Source organism: Echinops telfairi, unplaced genomic scaffold (genome assembly GCF_000313985.2).
Source record: "Echinops telfairi isolate 266 unplaced genomic scaffold, ASM31398v2 ScPeMD7_23;HRSCAF=83, whole genome shotgun sequence".
NCBI classification, from domain to species: Eukaryota; Metazoa; Chordata; class Mammalia; order Afrosoricida; family Tenrecidae; genus Echinops; species Echinops telfairi.
This window is the reverse complement of record NW_022103920.1, coordinates 40,130,206-40,144,362: the sequence shown is the minus strand read 5'-3', so window position 1 is coordinate 40,144,362 and position 14,157 is coordinate 40,130,206. Positions and strand designations below refer to the sequence as shown.

General features: G+C 49.2%; 1 protein-coding gene across 2 annotated transcripts in view; it reads right to left on the bottom strand.

The window, feature by feature from the left end:
* The window catches only part of ATXN7L1 (ataxin 7 like 1), a 277,172-nt gene that overhangs the window by 171,248 nt on the left and 91,767 nt on the right, over nt 1-14,157 (bottom strand). For both annotated transcript variants that reach the window (XM_013004689.2, XM_030885230.2), the window contains exon 3: nt 981-1,085. In XM_013004689.2, the coding sequence (XP_012860143.1) occupies nt 981-1,085 (105 nt within the window). The remainder of the gene's footprint in view (nt 1-980; nt 1,086-14,157) is intronic.

Below are 14,157 nucleotides of genomic sequence, written 5' to 3'. Positions count from 1 at the left end.
TGTGTGTGTGTGTGGGTGGGTGGGGGGAGGCTTCCAAGAGTTTGCAGAAAAGCGTAATGAATTTTCCCCACACACTTCTTATGCCTGTTTATTAGAGAACATCCATTCTTAATTGAAAGAGCGGTGGAGAGCCAGAAACTGGGAGTCTGGGAAAGAGACAACGTGTGTGCTTTGCAAACGCATGCTCAATAGTACGACAGCCTCGATCATTCCCTCCGGCACACCACGTTCAACGACAGAGGAGGGCACCTCGCGCTTCTGCTTTTCACGGGGCGTGGCTGCAGCATCTGCCCCGGGCTCAGCGGCAAATGACAGCCTGGGTGAACCAGGAAAACATAGGGGCCTTCCACCCGGAGAGGTAAGTGACTTTTGTCTCAGGTCAACTGCTGTGCATTGCTTCCGGAGGGAGTGGTGTCGCGTGTTCACAGCCCCGTGCCCAGCTAGGGCTCTGCGTCCAATGGGGGAGGGAGTCCGGGAATTCTGTGGATCAGCTAAAACGAATAGGAGGGGCCTTCAAAAAAGTTTGCGGCGAAATCCGTTATCACCTGGCTCCCTTGTCCCCATGGACTTTTTGAAGACTCCTCCTGAATCTTACAGAGAAGCACTGCACGCCCCACACAGCAGGCTTCTGGGTATCGATCCCGGAGAGCCTTCCGCGGAGGCTGGGCGGATGGTGCCAGTCCTGTTCCATCTACCTGAACAAGTCACAGGTTTCCTCTTATTGGTTCTGACAGGGCCAAGCAGCTCGGCGGAGGGGCTGGCACGCTTACCATAGTGACCCCGAGAGCAGAGGCAGCTGCCCCAGGCCCTCTGCTCCCAAGCTGGTGCGGAGGCCGACGCAGGGCCAGACCCTGCCAGGAGCCAACAGGGAGGCGCCTCTCCCTGGCCCGATGGCTGCAGCTGGTCTCTCACACACACACACACACACACACACACACACACACACACACACACAGCCCCGGAGCCAGGGGCCCACTTACCGCAGTGGGACTGGAACACCTGCGGCTTGACGACTTGGTTACAGGCACTGCACACCACCAGGTAGAAGTCGTCATGAGCTGGGTAATGGCCGAATAGGTGCATATCTGTGGGGGAATGAAAACACAAGCAAATGATTATGATTTTCTTGTTTTTTTTTTTTTTTTAAGCAATTCCATCTCAGAAGGGGTACAGTGTCCTCTTCAAGGGCCAGGGTTTCCAACAAGACTCACAGAAATGCAATACTCTCTATTACTGGGAATGCAGCCTGTCAGAACACAGCTCCCCAACTCTCAGAGAAGCAATCCACTCAAAGATTCAATGTCACTTCCCGCGCAGAACGGACTGCTCAGAGTGCGGGGTGGCTCGCAACAAGTGCCACCGTGCAAGTCTCGCTGAGCCCAGGGAAGCGCGATCTCAGCGGTTCTCAACCTGTGGGTCCCGACCCTTTTGGGGGCTGAATGGCCGTTTCACAGGGGTCGCCCGGTTCATAATAGTAGCAAAATTACAGTCATGAAGTAGCAACGAAAATAAGTTTATGGTTGAGGGGTCATCACCACATGAGGAACGATATGAACAGGATTAGGAAGGTTGAGAACCACTGCTCTCTCTACTTCAGGATGAGGTGGGACTCACCCAGACCCATTCCTACTTAAGTAGAGGTCTCTTGGTTGGGCACGGGGTATCGGGGACGGATTGAGGCGTCATCTCCACCTCAGAGTTCACTGGGGTTGCCCCACCACCTGAAGGAGAAGCCAGGGCCAAAGGCAGTTCTCCTTTGCGGCCTCCCTGTCCACACGTATCTGCTCACTGCTCTCTGCGGGCTTTACTTGAGTGGCCGGCACTGTGCCAGGCGCCGGGGGTACCTGGTGGAAAAGAGGGACGTCTCCGCTCTTCCGGAGCTGAGGGTAGCAGAAAACAGCAGCATTGACCCGATCATGGTGACACCAGCAATGGTTTGGCTGTACTTTGTGGCAAGTTCAAAGACGATGATGAGCAGGGTCGTAGGAGAGCGTGGGGTGGGTGCGTCTAATCTAGTCTGAGGGGCTGCGGAAGGCTTCCCGGAGGAGGGGCATCCCAGCTGAGACCTAAGGATGAGCAGGGGTCCGAGAGACAGAGATCCAGGGGCGCAGGGAGGAAAATTCACATGGAGGGACCCCTGCTCATCTGAGGAAGCACTTGAACGGGGCTCAGGAACAAGATGGGAGTTTGGGGGGAGGGAGATGAGGCTGGCAGGACTCAGGACCTGTAACCCTTGTAGACCAAAGTAAGGCTGTGGAACCTGATTTTAAGAGTAACGTGACACTACTGGGGATTTTTAAGCAAAGCTGAGCTGCGGTGAGATCACGCACCGTGAAAAGATTGGTGAAGAAAGAGATCCGTTGTGCGGACATGCGGTACTTCCACGTTCACAGCAGCATTATTCCTACTGGCCAGAACGTAGAAGCAACACCCTCCCCACCCCCCACCGTGTGCACCAACTGAGGAGACGCACCACATGGGGGGGCCACCCTATAGAGTGTCATTTGGGAATAAAAAGGAGTGAAATACTGATAAGTACCGCAACATGGATAAACCGAGGAAGATGTCAGGCCCCCCCCCCAAATCAAATAACATATGATTCCACTAAGTTATGCGTATTCAGCAGGAAGTTGCACCAATAATTTTTTTCTGTCCTTCACGACACTGCACCTGCTGACTCTTCAGCGCAGCAAGGGCTGCACGATGCAACTTTTGTTGGGAAACCTTATCAATCCTCCCCCCACCCCATCCGCTTACAGTCATGATCTTGCCCCTCGAACTGCTTTTTGCTCCTCACACTCAAAGGACATTTCAAAGGAAGGCGATTTGAATTCCCCGAGGATGAGAAACTGCCGTCTTGACTGGGAGTTGGGCCGGCTTTCCCAGGGACGGTTAGAGAGGCGGAAACACTGCCATCCGGCGTGGACACACTGAGGGGGAGGGCAGTACAGGAACACACTTTACGATGTTTGCTTAATAAAGGTTTCCATTTTGTAGAGATCGTTTTTAAGTGAACCTCATACATATAGGTCTCCCGCGTCCCTGCTTCCTTCAACATGGAAAAAACCACGAGGTGGTCGGAACTCCACGGACTTACTCAATGAACATTGATTGAGCTGTCTTAAATTCTTTCTATAATAAGTCAAGCTACGAGGGAAGAAAAGAAGTCCACATATGACTTAAAATCACACAACCAGGTATTGCAATCACTCCTTGAGCATTGATTCCAGAAGCCGTGACACAGTGTGGGGAGGTTGAGACAGGCACTGTAGACTGTGGTGATGTGTCTTGCCTTCGTGGCTTTATGGGACATTCTTGATAACCTGTCAGGGGGCTGTAAGGACTTCATTTGATGCCTCACTCCTATTTTCCTTCAGAGGCCTGTAGACTGCTCTGCCTCTGCTTCCATCTCTCTCTCTCACATACACCCGTCTTACATCACTGAGGTGACAGTAAAGGTTAGGTTAGTCAGAGATGGTGGTCACCTGGGGGGTGTCCCACTCCAGGGCCCCCGCACTCAGCTCGGATTGTTCTTGGTGTCCCTCCAGGGAAGTTTTGACCTTGTACATGTCTGCTCAGAGCACATCTCCTGTGGAAGGGGAGAGGACCTGCTTGTCTGCTTGGATTATTCCCCAGTGAATCAACCAGGAGTCCTTCTACCGGTTGCTCAGGTTTTGATAGCTGGGGAGATGAGAGCAGGGTAAGAGTCCTTGGCTCTCGGGTAGCATGAGGACCACCACTTCACATGGCTAGTGAGCTGTTGCCTGTCCGTTTAGACTGATGGAAGCTGGGGTGGGAGAGGCAGGACAGGGAGAGAGGAAAACCAGAACACCAGGCACCAGGGTAGATACTCTGTTCAATCATTTTCTCTCTCTCACTAGAACCACTCAAGGAAAACATCCAGTGCACAGTCTAACATAAAAGCCATCGTGGGGCGAGACGGGCCTGCAGCAGCTCATGAGAACTGACTGTGTATTTCTCTTCCTAACTCTGTGTTCAGTGAGCTCACACTGGTAGCTTATAATTGGCGATGGTGGGAATGTTTAACAGGGAAATGGGAAAACACAAAGACACCACCAATCAGGGGGTTATTTTTCCCTTTTGGAGAGCTGGCTGCCAAACATTTACCAGCGCACCATTGGACCAAAAAGATGGGCAAAGAAAACCCCAAAGTGAACACTATAATGGCCTATAATGCCATTAATGTGTCTTGGCTGTCTAGTGCAGCTGCAACAGAAATATCATGAATGGATGACTTCGACAGACAAAATGTATTCCCTCACCGTTGAGGATGCTAGAAGTTCGAATTCAAGGCACCAGCTCTAAGGGAAGGCTTTATTGTTCTGCTGGCACTGGGGGAAGAGCCTTGTCTCCTTTCAACATCTGTGGGTTTGGTATTCTTGGGAGTTCTCCATGTGTCTTGGCATGCATCTTCTCATGGATCTAGGAGGTTCTTGGCTCCAAAGACTCACTCTGCTCTTGGCTCACCGTTCCTGGTTCTCTGCTCATTTGTCTCTCTTTCACCTCGCATAAGGTTCAAGAAGATTCAGGCCACACCCCAGGGAAACTCAGAAACCCGCCTTATATTGGATCCAAGCTATGGCCTGAGTAAGAGTGTGACTCTCACCCTCATCTCCTTACATCTGATTGGCTGATCACATCAGGTCATGTCATGGGGAAGGGGGTGTTGAAGGGGGGGTTGACTATACCACTATATAACTGCTAAATTATGAGACTCATGACCAGTCAAGTTGACACATTTTTTTTGGAGGACGGGGGCACACAAGTCAACCCATGATACCTTGAGATAGCAATTGATTTATGAATGTATACCTTTCCAAACTTTTATGTAGTGTTGTTCAGTGACAGAGATGGTCTGCCCCATAATGTCTTCTGGGGTGTAATATTGATGGAGGCACGTTATCAAGTGCTTCTCCAGGGTCACTCCAATGACCAACCTTCCCATTAGCAGCCAAACGCTTAGCAATCACAGCAACACAGTGCTCTTTTCATGTGGCAACACAATCTCATTGAGCCCACACAACTAGCCCCCCAAGTAGTCTTCATCCCCACAGTCCCCGCGAGGAAATGAAGTAAAGTAATGTATCTGCCATTCTGGGGCAGTGCTGGGCAAGGCACACACAATTCCAGGACACTCTGGTTTCTTCCTCAGGAAGATGCTTTAACCACAGAGCAAGGTTCCAGGGAAGCTACCGGCTGAGCAGAGGCCTAGGTCAGAAGGTGGGCCTGGAGTGGCTGTTAAGCTGAGGACTGGTTTTCCTATCTGTAGAACAGGGTTCACAGTCCTTGCCTGAAGACATCCTGGAGAACTCTATGGGGCAATTCAGTTCTACCACATGGGGTTGCTAAGAGTCAGAATTGATGGCATACAACACCATTACATGAACGTCTGGAAATATATATATATATATATATAAAATGTTCATATGCCAACTGGTATCTCAAGGTGTGAGGGACTAAATTGTGTATGTCCCCCAAGTGTGCCAACCTGGCTGAGCCATGGTTCCAGTGGACTGGAAGTTATCAGTTATGCACTGAAGCAAACTGGCAACCGTGTGACGACGTACCGTATACTCTTGAGTATAAACCGACCCGAATATCAGTCAAGACACCTAATTTTACCACAAAAACTGCAGAAAAATGCGCTGAAAAAACTCGGCTTATACACGAGTATACATGGTAATCATCTTCCATGGTGTGGTTTGCCTTAAAATAGCCAGTCAGACATAAGGGGATCAGGGTCCCAGTCCTGATCCAATGTGGGACCTGGGATGTTTCCTAAAAGGTTGCATGACCTTGTGTCTTCTTCCAGGAGAGGTTTAGGATGAGCTGGAAGAAAGCTCTCATGGAGGTCAACCACCCTATCATTCAAAACAAGTTCTCCCTCCAGTCCTTGCTCCATGTCCATGCTTACACTCTGCCTCTGACCACTCACAGCAGACCTCCTGGGAAGGCTAGTAACCTCTTGGGCCTGTGGAACCCCACATGTGAGAATTATGCACAAATGGATATGGGGACAGGTGGTGACTGAGAGGTCCGCCCCACCCCTCCACCCAAATGCTCTCTTTCTAGGCGATGACTGCATTCTGGGGAAGCATGTCAAGACCCATGTGTTTCAAACACAATGTGTGACCCTCTCCCAAAAAGACCGAGCCAGGTCTGTCTGTTCCGAACTGTTTCACTCCTGCAAGTGGCTGGACTGTGGACCAGGAAGGGTGTGGGCATCACCCCAGCATTCTCAGAGAGGCGCCTTCAGTCACTCTCCAGATCTGATTAATGAGTTCCACTTGGCAGATGGAGGAAGCAGAGACACCCTTGCTCCTTGGTAACTTTCAAATTTTGATCCCATCTATTACATACACACGAGTCCTGGTGTGTCAGTGCTTGAAGCACTCAGCTGCTAACCAACAGACTTGTCATTCGAACTCACCCTGTTTCCCCAAAAATAAGACAGTGTCTTATATTAATTTTTGCTCCCAAAGATGCGCTAGGTCTTATTTTACCATGAAGAAGAATACGGTACACATTTTATTGTTTTATTAAAAGAGACCTTGCACTTCCTGTCTGCTCCAGCTGTGCTGCAGCCAACAGTGAGCTGCACAGCGGCGTCCACCGCTACGGTTGAGTCCAGAGTTACGGTAGCTTCGGGGGGCCCTATTTTCAGGGGCGTGCCTTATATTTCAGCGAGAGGCAAAACTGTAAGCAGGTCTTATTTGGGGGGGATGTCTTACTTTTGGGGAAACAGGGTATCAGGTGCTCCCCTGGAGATAGCTGAGGCAGTCTGCTTCTGTAACAACTGGAAACCCTAAGGGGCACGTCTCCTCTGTCTGATAAGGTCACTCAGTTGTAATTAACCCCAGGGCAGTGGTTTATGATACACATAAACATCATGTCTACCCATCCATGTCTCTATCAAATATCTACCTCTCCGCTCATCATCTAACATTGAAACATATGGGTTTCATTCTGATAGTCACTCTCTCCCTCATTTCCTTTTGTTTTACTCTGTTCTATTTCATCTCAAACGAATGAAACACACAAACCCACAACAAAACAAAACAAAAAAAACCCGCCAAGCAAACTGGTGAAGATCACTAAAATAAGGCCATCTGAATCACTACCCAAAGTCTCAAAAACAGGCAATGGCCCTATCGGACAGAGTCGAACAGTGCCATAGGTTTTCCTAGGCCGTTCATCTTTAGGAGCAGACTGCCGCATCTGTCTGCTGGGGAGCAGCTGGTGGGTTTGAACCACCAGCCTTTTGGTTAGCAGCTAAGCACCTTAAGCACTGCCACACAGGGCTCATGCGTATGGCATAGGAGGGGGTCAACATTTTGAAAATTACCGACCTACGGACAGATGACACAACCTTGCTTGCTACAAGTGACAAAGACTGGAAGCCTTTGCTGACATTGACGCCTTCAGGATGGATGACAACTCCATGTCAAGAAGACCCAAATCCTCACAACCGGTCCAATACGTAACATTGTGATGAGTGGAGAAAAGGTGGAAGTTCTCAAGGATTTTGTCTTGCTCGGACCCACAATCAATGCTCACGGAAGTGGCAGTCAAGAGATTTAAAGACACACAGCACTACGTGCAGCTGCTGCACAAGACCCCATTAAAGTGCTGGAAAACCAGGCTATCACTTTGAGGACTAAGGTGAGTCTGACCCAACTCACGGTCTCTTTAATGGCCTCCTAGGCATGTGAAAGACGCACACTGAGTGAGGAATACTGAAGAAGATGCTATGCCTTTGAATGGTGGTGCTGGGGAAGAGTATTGATAGTACCACGGACAATCAAAAGAACAAACAAATCCGCTTTGGAAGAAGTACAGTCGGAATGCTCTTTAGAAGCAAGGCTGGAGAGACTTCTCACATACTGTGGACGGTATCAGGAGTATCAGGAGAGACCCGTCCCTGGAGAAGGGCAGCATGCTTGCTAAAGTAGATGGGCAGTGAAAAGACGAGGGCCCCAACAAGATGGATGGACTGGTGACTGCAACAGTGGACGCAAACACAATAACTACTGTGAGGGTGACGCAGGACTGCGCAGAGCTTTGTTCCGTGGCACGTCGGGTTACGAGGGGTCAGGACTGACTCAGTGGTACCTAACAACAAGAGGTAATGGAGGGATTCAGGGGTTGAACTGGGCCCGTGAGTTAGTTCATGATTCCCAGGGCACCGAGCGGGTCCTGAAGCCTTGACCTCAGTGGACCAGCTCACTGAGCCGACTGTGAATGTCTTCCCAACTCTGCATCCAGTGACATCATGCTATTAGCTTGAGTTGGCTGCAGGGTAGTGTTTACACCATGAAAATGAGCATTGTGTTAGTCCGGGCTGATTAGAGAAACAAATCTAGGGAGACACTCCTATATGTATAAGAAGGAGCTTTATATACAAGAGCAATTGAATATTGAGAAAACATCCCAGCCCAATGCAGATCAAGTCCATAAGTCTGATATTAGCCATATGTCTGATACCAATCTATAAATTCTCTTCAGACTCACGCAACATATGCAATGACGCCAAATGCAGGAAGATCACAGGCCAGTGGGTGTAAAGCCTTGTGGATCCAGTGGTCGTAGAGGCATCTCCGCGCTGGTGTGTCTCCACGTGGCTCCTTCAGCATGACTTAATCAGCACAGCTCCATGTGGCTTGTCAACAGGAATGTCTTGCAGGAAGAGTGTGTGTGTGTGTGTGCCCGGCTTCTAGCAAACTATTTCTCCTTAGCGGCTCCAAATGTGGTCATCAAGTTGCAACTTGATTGATAGGCTAAACTCCACCCCTTCACTCTTAGGTCTCAAATTAACACCGGATTATGTAATTACCACAAGCATTCACTACAAACCAGGGCTTCTGCTTTAAAGGCTGGTCGCCGAAAGTCCCCACTCAGATATTGCTCTACCTGACTCAACTTACCCAACAAAGAAACACAAAGAAATGCATGGTCATCATCTACCACCCTGGGATGCACAAAGGCTTCTGTGAACTTGGGAGGAAATCGTCATTTTAATATAAAATATGGCTATGGTGTCAGCCGCTAATGCAGGAACTTACACACAGCAGAGCCAGGTATACCTGTGGATCACTTTCTAGTCACCCTGGATGCTGTAAATTGCCCGGGGTCTGGTGGGATGGGGGGATTAAGTGACTGAGCGCTTTTCAATGTCTGTCAACTTAATGCTTACTTATTAGAGGTTATTCATGGAGATTATTCACAGATTAGGTTCATGCAATTAAATTAATGCTGCTTACTGCTTTTACCACATCTAGGCTCAGAGTCAGTGCCCCTGCTTAAGGAGGAAGGCTTCCACTTCCTGCATTTAATTAACTTCTGGTACAATTCTCATTTGTGGCAGAATCAATTACATTCACACTGTCAACTCAGCTTGCCATATTCCCTTGGCTTCTTGACGTCACTGGGGTTCCTCCAGGCCTTTGTCTGACTCTTAAAATCTCCCTTCCCCTGAGGGAAGACACACACTAGCATCCCTCCCTTCCTCAGCTCTCCCTGAGGCAGAGGAGAAAGGGGGGGGAGGCGGGCGCGAGATCAGCTTGGGACAACAGAATAGCTTTTGTGGAAGTCAAGTAATAACTCAGATTTCCCAATGTCACCGGTACACTATTCCTGAGCATTGAGAAGAAATGGGCAGGTTGGAAGTTGCCTGTTGATCAAGGCAAACTATTTTCTGCGGCAGTGCTGTGTTTCCGTTGAACTTTTTATTGTGAATTAGGTGAAGGCTTACAGGGCAGATCCGCGGCTTTGCGGTCAACAGCTTACACACCCTTTGTTTCCGCCCATTCACTGCGATCCCATCCCCTCAGTGGACCATCACATGTGCCACTTCCTCCCTGTGCTTCTTGTTTCCATCCTCCTTCTTTGTAAACCCTTCTGAACGCTTTTCTGGGGTCAATGTAGCCCTTTTCCTCGCTGTGGTTGATTATTCTGAGGTGTGTGTACCTTCCTCGGGTTATTGTTTCCTAGAGATCTCCCTGCTGAAAACTGAGCCACCAGGGCGAACCCAATCCTCTGGTCGGCACCCGAACTCATTTCTAGACCCAAAGGGTGACTAAGGTCCGCAATCTCGGGGGTTCCACCGCTCTCTAGTTGACCAGTCAGCCTGGTCCTCTTTATGATTTGGGGGTTTGGCTCCACATTCTTCTCCCAATGTATCTAGGGCCTTCTGAGGTGACCCCCCTCACAGCCGGTGGTAGTGGTAGCGGGGTACCATCTCGTTCTTCTGGTCTCAGGGTGGTGGACACTGATGTTTGGTGGGTCGCCTGTTTGTCCAGTGTATCCAATTGGGTCTTCAACTCAGCACGTTCCTTTCTTCCGAATAGGCAGACACCAATAGTTGCACCGTATGCACGGGGCTGCTGGTGAGCTCTGAAAACCCTAGTTCAGTGGTTCTCAACCGGTGGGTGGCCACCCCTTTGGGGGTCGAACACCCCTTTTGCAGGGGTCACCTGATTCATAACAGTAGCAAAATTACAGTTAAGAAGTAGCAAGGAAAATAATCTATGGTTGGGGGTCACCACCACATGAGGAGCTGTATTAAAGGGTCACAGCATTAGGAAGGTTGAGAACCACTGCCCTAGTCCCTGAACATTGTTTTTTTGTAAACTACGCGTTATGCCAATTGACCTTGATGTGCCATGAGACTATGGTACTGATCACACTTCTCTCCAAGTGTTTGCTTATTGAGGGCAAGTTTCGACAGGCAAGGTCACGTGTTCGTATCAACATTGGCTTATATCCTGTCTCAGGGTTATGAAACTGGCTGCAGTCAAGGACCAGGCAGGGCCTGATGGCCCCCATCCACTGTTTGCACCTGACTGGACTGGCTCCTGGATTCAGGATCAAACTCGACACTGGGCACTTTTAAATGCGCCCCTGCATGCCTTCCAAAGCTTGAGACTTGGACATGATGAAGCGACTGCTGGTGTGAGCTACAGAGATGAGACGCGAAAGAACAGGAGGGTGAGTGTGGGGTCCTGCCTTTCCCACGTGGGAGTGCTGGGTGCAGGGCATGACACACAGAGGAGCCACCAGCCGCAGAAGCTGCTATGAAGCTGGAAGAGCCGCTTGTCAGCAACTGGGGAGGTCTACACTCGCTATAGAAAGTCCCACATAGTGCGGGAATTGCGTCCGATCTGACCCCACCACATCGAGGCGAAACACTAAGGGTGTGCAGCAGAACAGCAGGGGAGCAGAGCAACGAAGACCAAAAACAGACGTTGGGACCAGGGCGTGGCACACCATCAGACTCCTAAAGGTCAACAAACAGACCTTGAACTATTTACAGGCTTTTCTTTTTTTTGGTCATTGGCTTTAGTTTTGTTGTTTTCTTTTCTTTTCTTGCTTTGGTTTGTGCTGTCTTTTTGTGTGCATATGATTATCTCTGCAGGTCTATCTAGATAAGATAAGCATGATAAACAATCTGGAGGAGAAAACAATGGTACCAACGGTTCCAGGAAGACATGGGAGGGGGGAGGCAGGGGAAAGGAAGTGGTGCTAACAAACCCAGGGACAAGAGAACAACAAGTGATCTAAAATCAATGGTGAGAAGAATGTAGGAGACTTGGTAGGGCTTGATCAAGGGCAATGTAACCCATATGAAAGTTGAACATGACAGTGGGACAAGAGGAAAGTAAAAGGAAATAGAGGGAAGAACTAGGAGGCACAGGACATTTATAGAGGTCTCAATACAGGCATGTACATATGTAAATATATATATATGTGATGGTGAAATAGACCTATGTACATATATTAATAGGTTTAGTATTAAGGTAGCAGATGGACATTGGGCCTCCACTCAAGTACTCCCTCAATGCAAGAATACTTTGTGCTATTAACCTGGCATTCCATGATGCTCACCTTCCTGAGACGATTGCTGAAGATAAAGCAGGTGCATAAGCAAATGTGGTGAAGAAAGCTGATGGTGCCCAGTTATCAAAAGATATAGCATCTGGGGTCTTAAAGGCTTGAAGATAAACAAGCAGCCTTTTACCTAAGAAGCAACAAAGCCCACATGGAAGGTCACACACCAGTCTGTGTGATCACGAGGTGTCGATAGGATCAGGCATCAGGCATCAGAGAACAAAAAAAATCATATCATTGTGAATGAGGTGGGAGTGCAGACTGGAGACCCAAAGCCCATCTGTAGGCAACTGGACATCCCCTTATAGAAGGGTCAAGGGGAGGAGATGAGCCAGTCAGGGTGCAGAGTAGCAACGATGAAACATAACTTTCCTCTAGTTCCTGAATGCTTCCTATCCCCCCTCTATCATGATCCCAATTCTACCTTACAAATCCAGTTAGACCAGAGGATGTACACTGGTGCAGATAAGAGCTGGAAACACAGGGAATCCAGGACAGATGAACCCCTCAGGCCCAGCAATGAGAGTAGCTATACCAGGAGGGTAAGGAGAAGGTGGGAGAGAAAGAGGGAACTGATCACAATGATGTACATATAACCCCCTCCCTGGGGGACGGACAACAGAAAAGTGGGTGAAGGGACACATAGATCAGTGTAAGGCATGAACAAATAATAATAATTTATAAATTATCAAGGGCTTGTGAGGGAGGGAGAAAAATGAGGAGCTGATACCAAGGACTCAAGTAGAAAGCAAATGTTTTGAGAATGATGATGGCAACATGTGTACAAATGTGCTTGACACAATGGATGGATGTATGGATTGTGATAAGAGCTGTACGAGCCCCCAATAAAATGATATAAAAAAAAGAAGTCATTATAATTTAAAACAAGAAAGTTTCACAGTGGGAAAAAGAGGATGCAACACCAGCAACCTGCAATGTTAGCTTCTCTTAAAAACAAAAGGACAGAGTCAGCCTCAGGTAATAGCCTCAGGTTATCCCCCCAATCTTTTCCAGGTCTGTGAAACCACCCGAGCCCCTATGAACCCCAAACTCACTGCCATCTGGTTGATTCTGACTCCTGGCGACCCTGTGGCATAGGGGGAACTGCCCCTGTGGGTTTCTAGCTCTTTCCTCTAACTTTCTAACTCTTTAATCACCTTTCCAGAGTAGAAAGCCTCAATTTTCTCCTGAGAAGCGAGCAGTTGGTGGTTCTGAACACTTAACCCACTACACCAGGGGTCCTCAAACTTTTAAAATAGGGAGTCAGTTCACTGTCCTTCAGACCATTGGAGGGCCGGACTATAGTTTAAAAAAATACTACGAACAAATTCCTATGCACACTGCACATATCTTATTTTGAAGTAGGGCAGGCAGCGGCGGCAAAAATGTCCTCGGGCCGTAGTTTGGGGACCCCTGCACTACACCAACAATATCCTCCTAAAAACTCAAAACACCGCTCTCAAGTTGATTCCAACTCATAGCAATCCCATAGGATGGGGCAGCACTGCCCCTGTGAGCTTCAGATTCCCTAACTCTGGATCGGACTTGAGAGCGCTGTCTCCCGTGGAGCGGCTGGTGATTGCAAGCTGTCCACTTTGCAGCTGGCTGCCACATTCCCAGCTCTCTTCACACTCCCTTATAGGAATGGTGAAAATGCCCGACCAGGTAGCATGCTGTCAGGTTGACAGGAACGGCCGAGAAGATGGCCCTGCCTCAGGGCAACTCCTTGCATAGCGGAAGGGGCTGCTGCCTGGTCCTCATGATGGGCTGCAGATGAGACCGCTGTGCCCCGTGGGGCTTTCACTGGATGAGTTTTGGAAGTAGATCTCCATGCTTTTCTTCCGCATCTTGGTCTGAATGCTCCACGGAAACATGCTCAGTAGCACACAAGCCCCCACTGCCAGAAGGCTGTGCTTGAGGTGCGCTGAGCAAGCACCGAACGCACAGTCTCTGGTGCAAGGTGAGAATTCTACCACTGACCGGCGACCACCGCAGCGCCCAGGATCGTACGGCGTCCGTGAACATCATTTTAGGTAGCTGTAAAACTAGGCTTTCCTTGAGTGAAATCGTGACATAAAAAACAAGGGGGTTGGCTTGGCTTTACGTAAGTTGAGCAAATTGAGACCTTTTCCAGAAGGTGAATGTGAGCCTGCCTGGGATGTCTGCTTCGGCCCCCAACAGAGTGACTGAGCCCCAGGGTGTGATGGCCTGATGGCGGCTGGAGGACTGGTCACCCAACTGAAGCTCCTT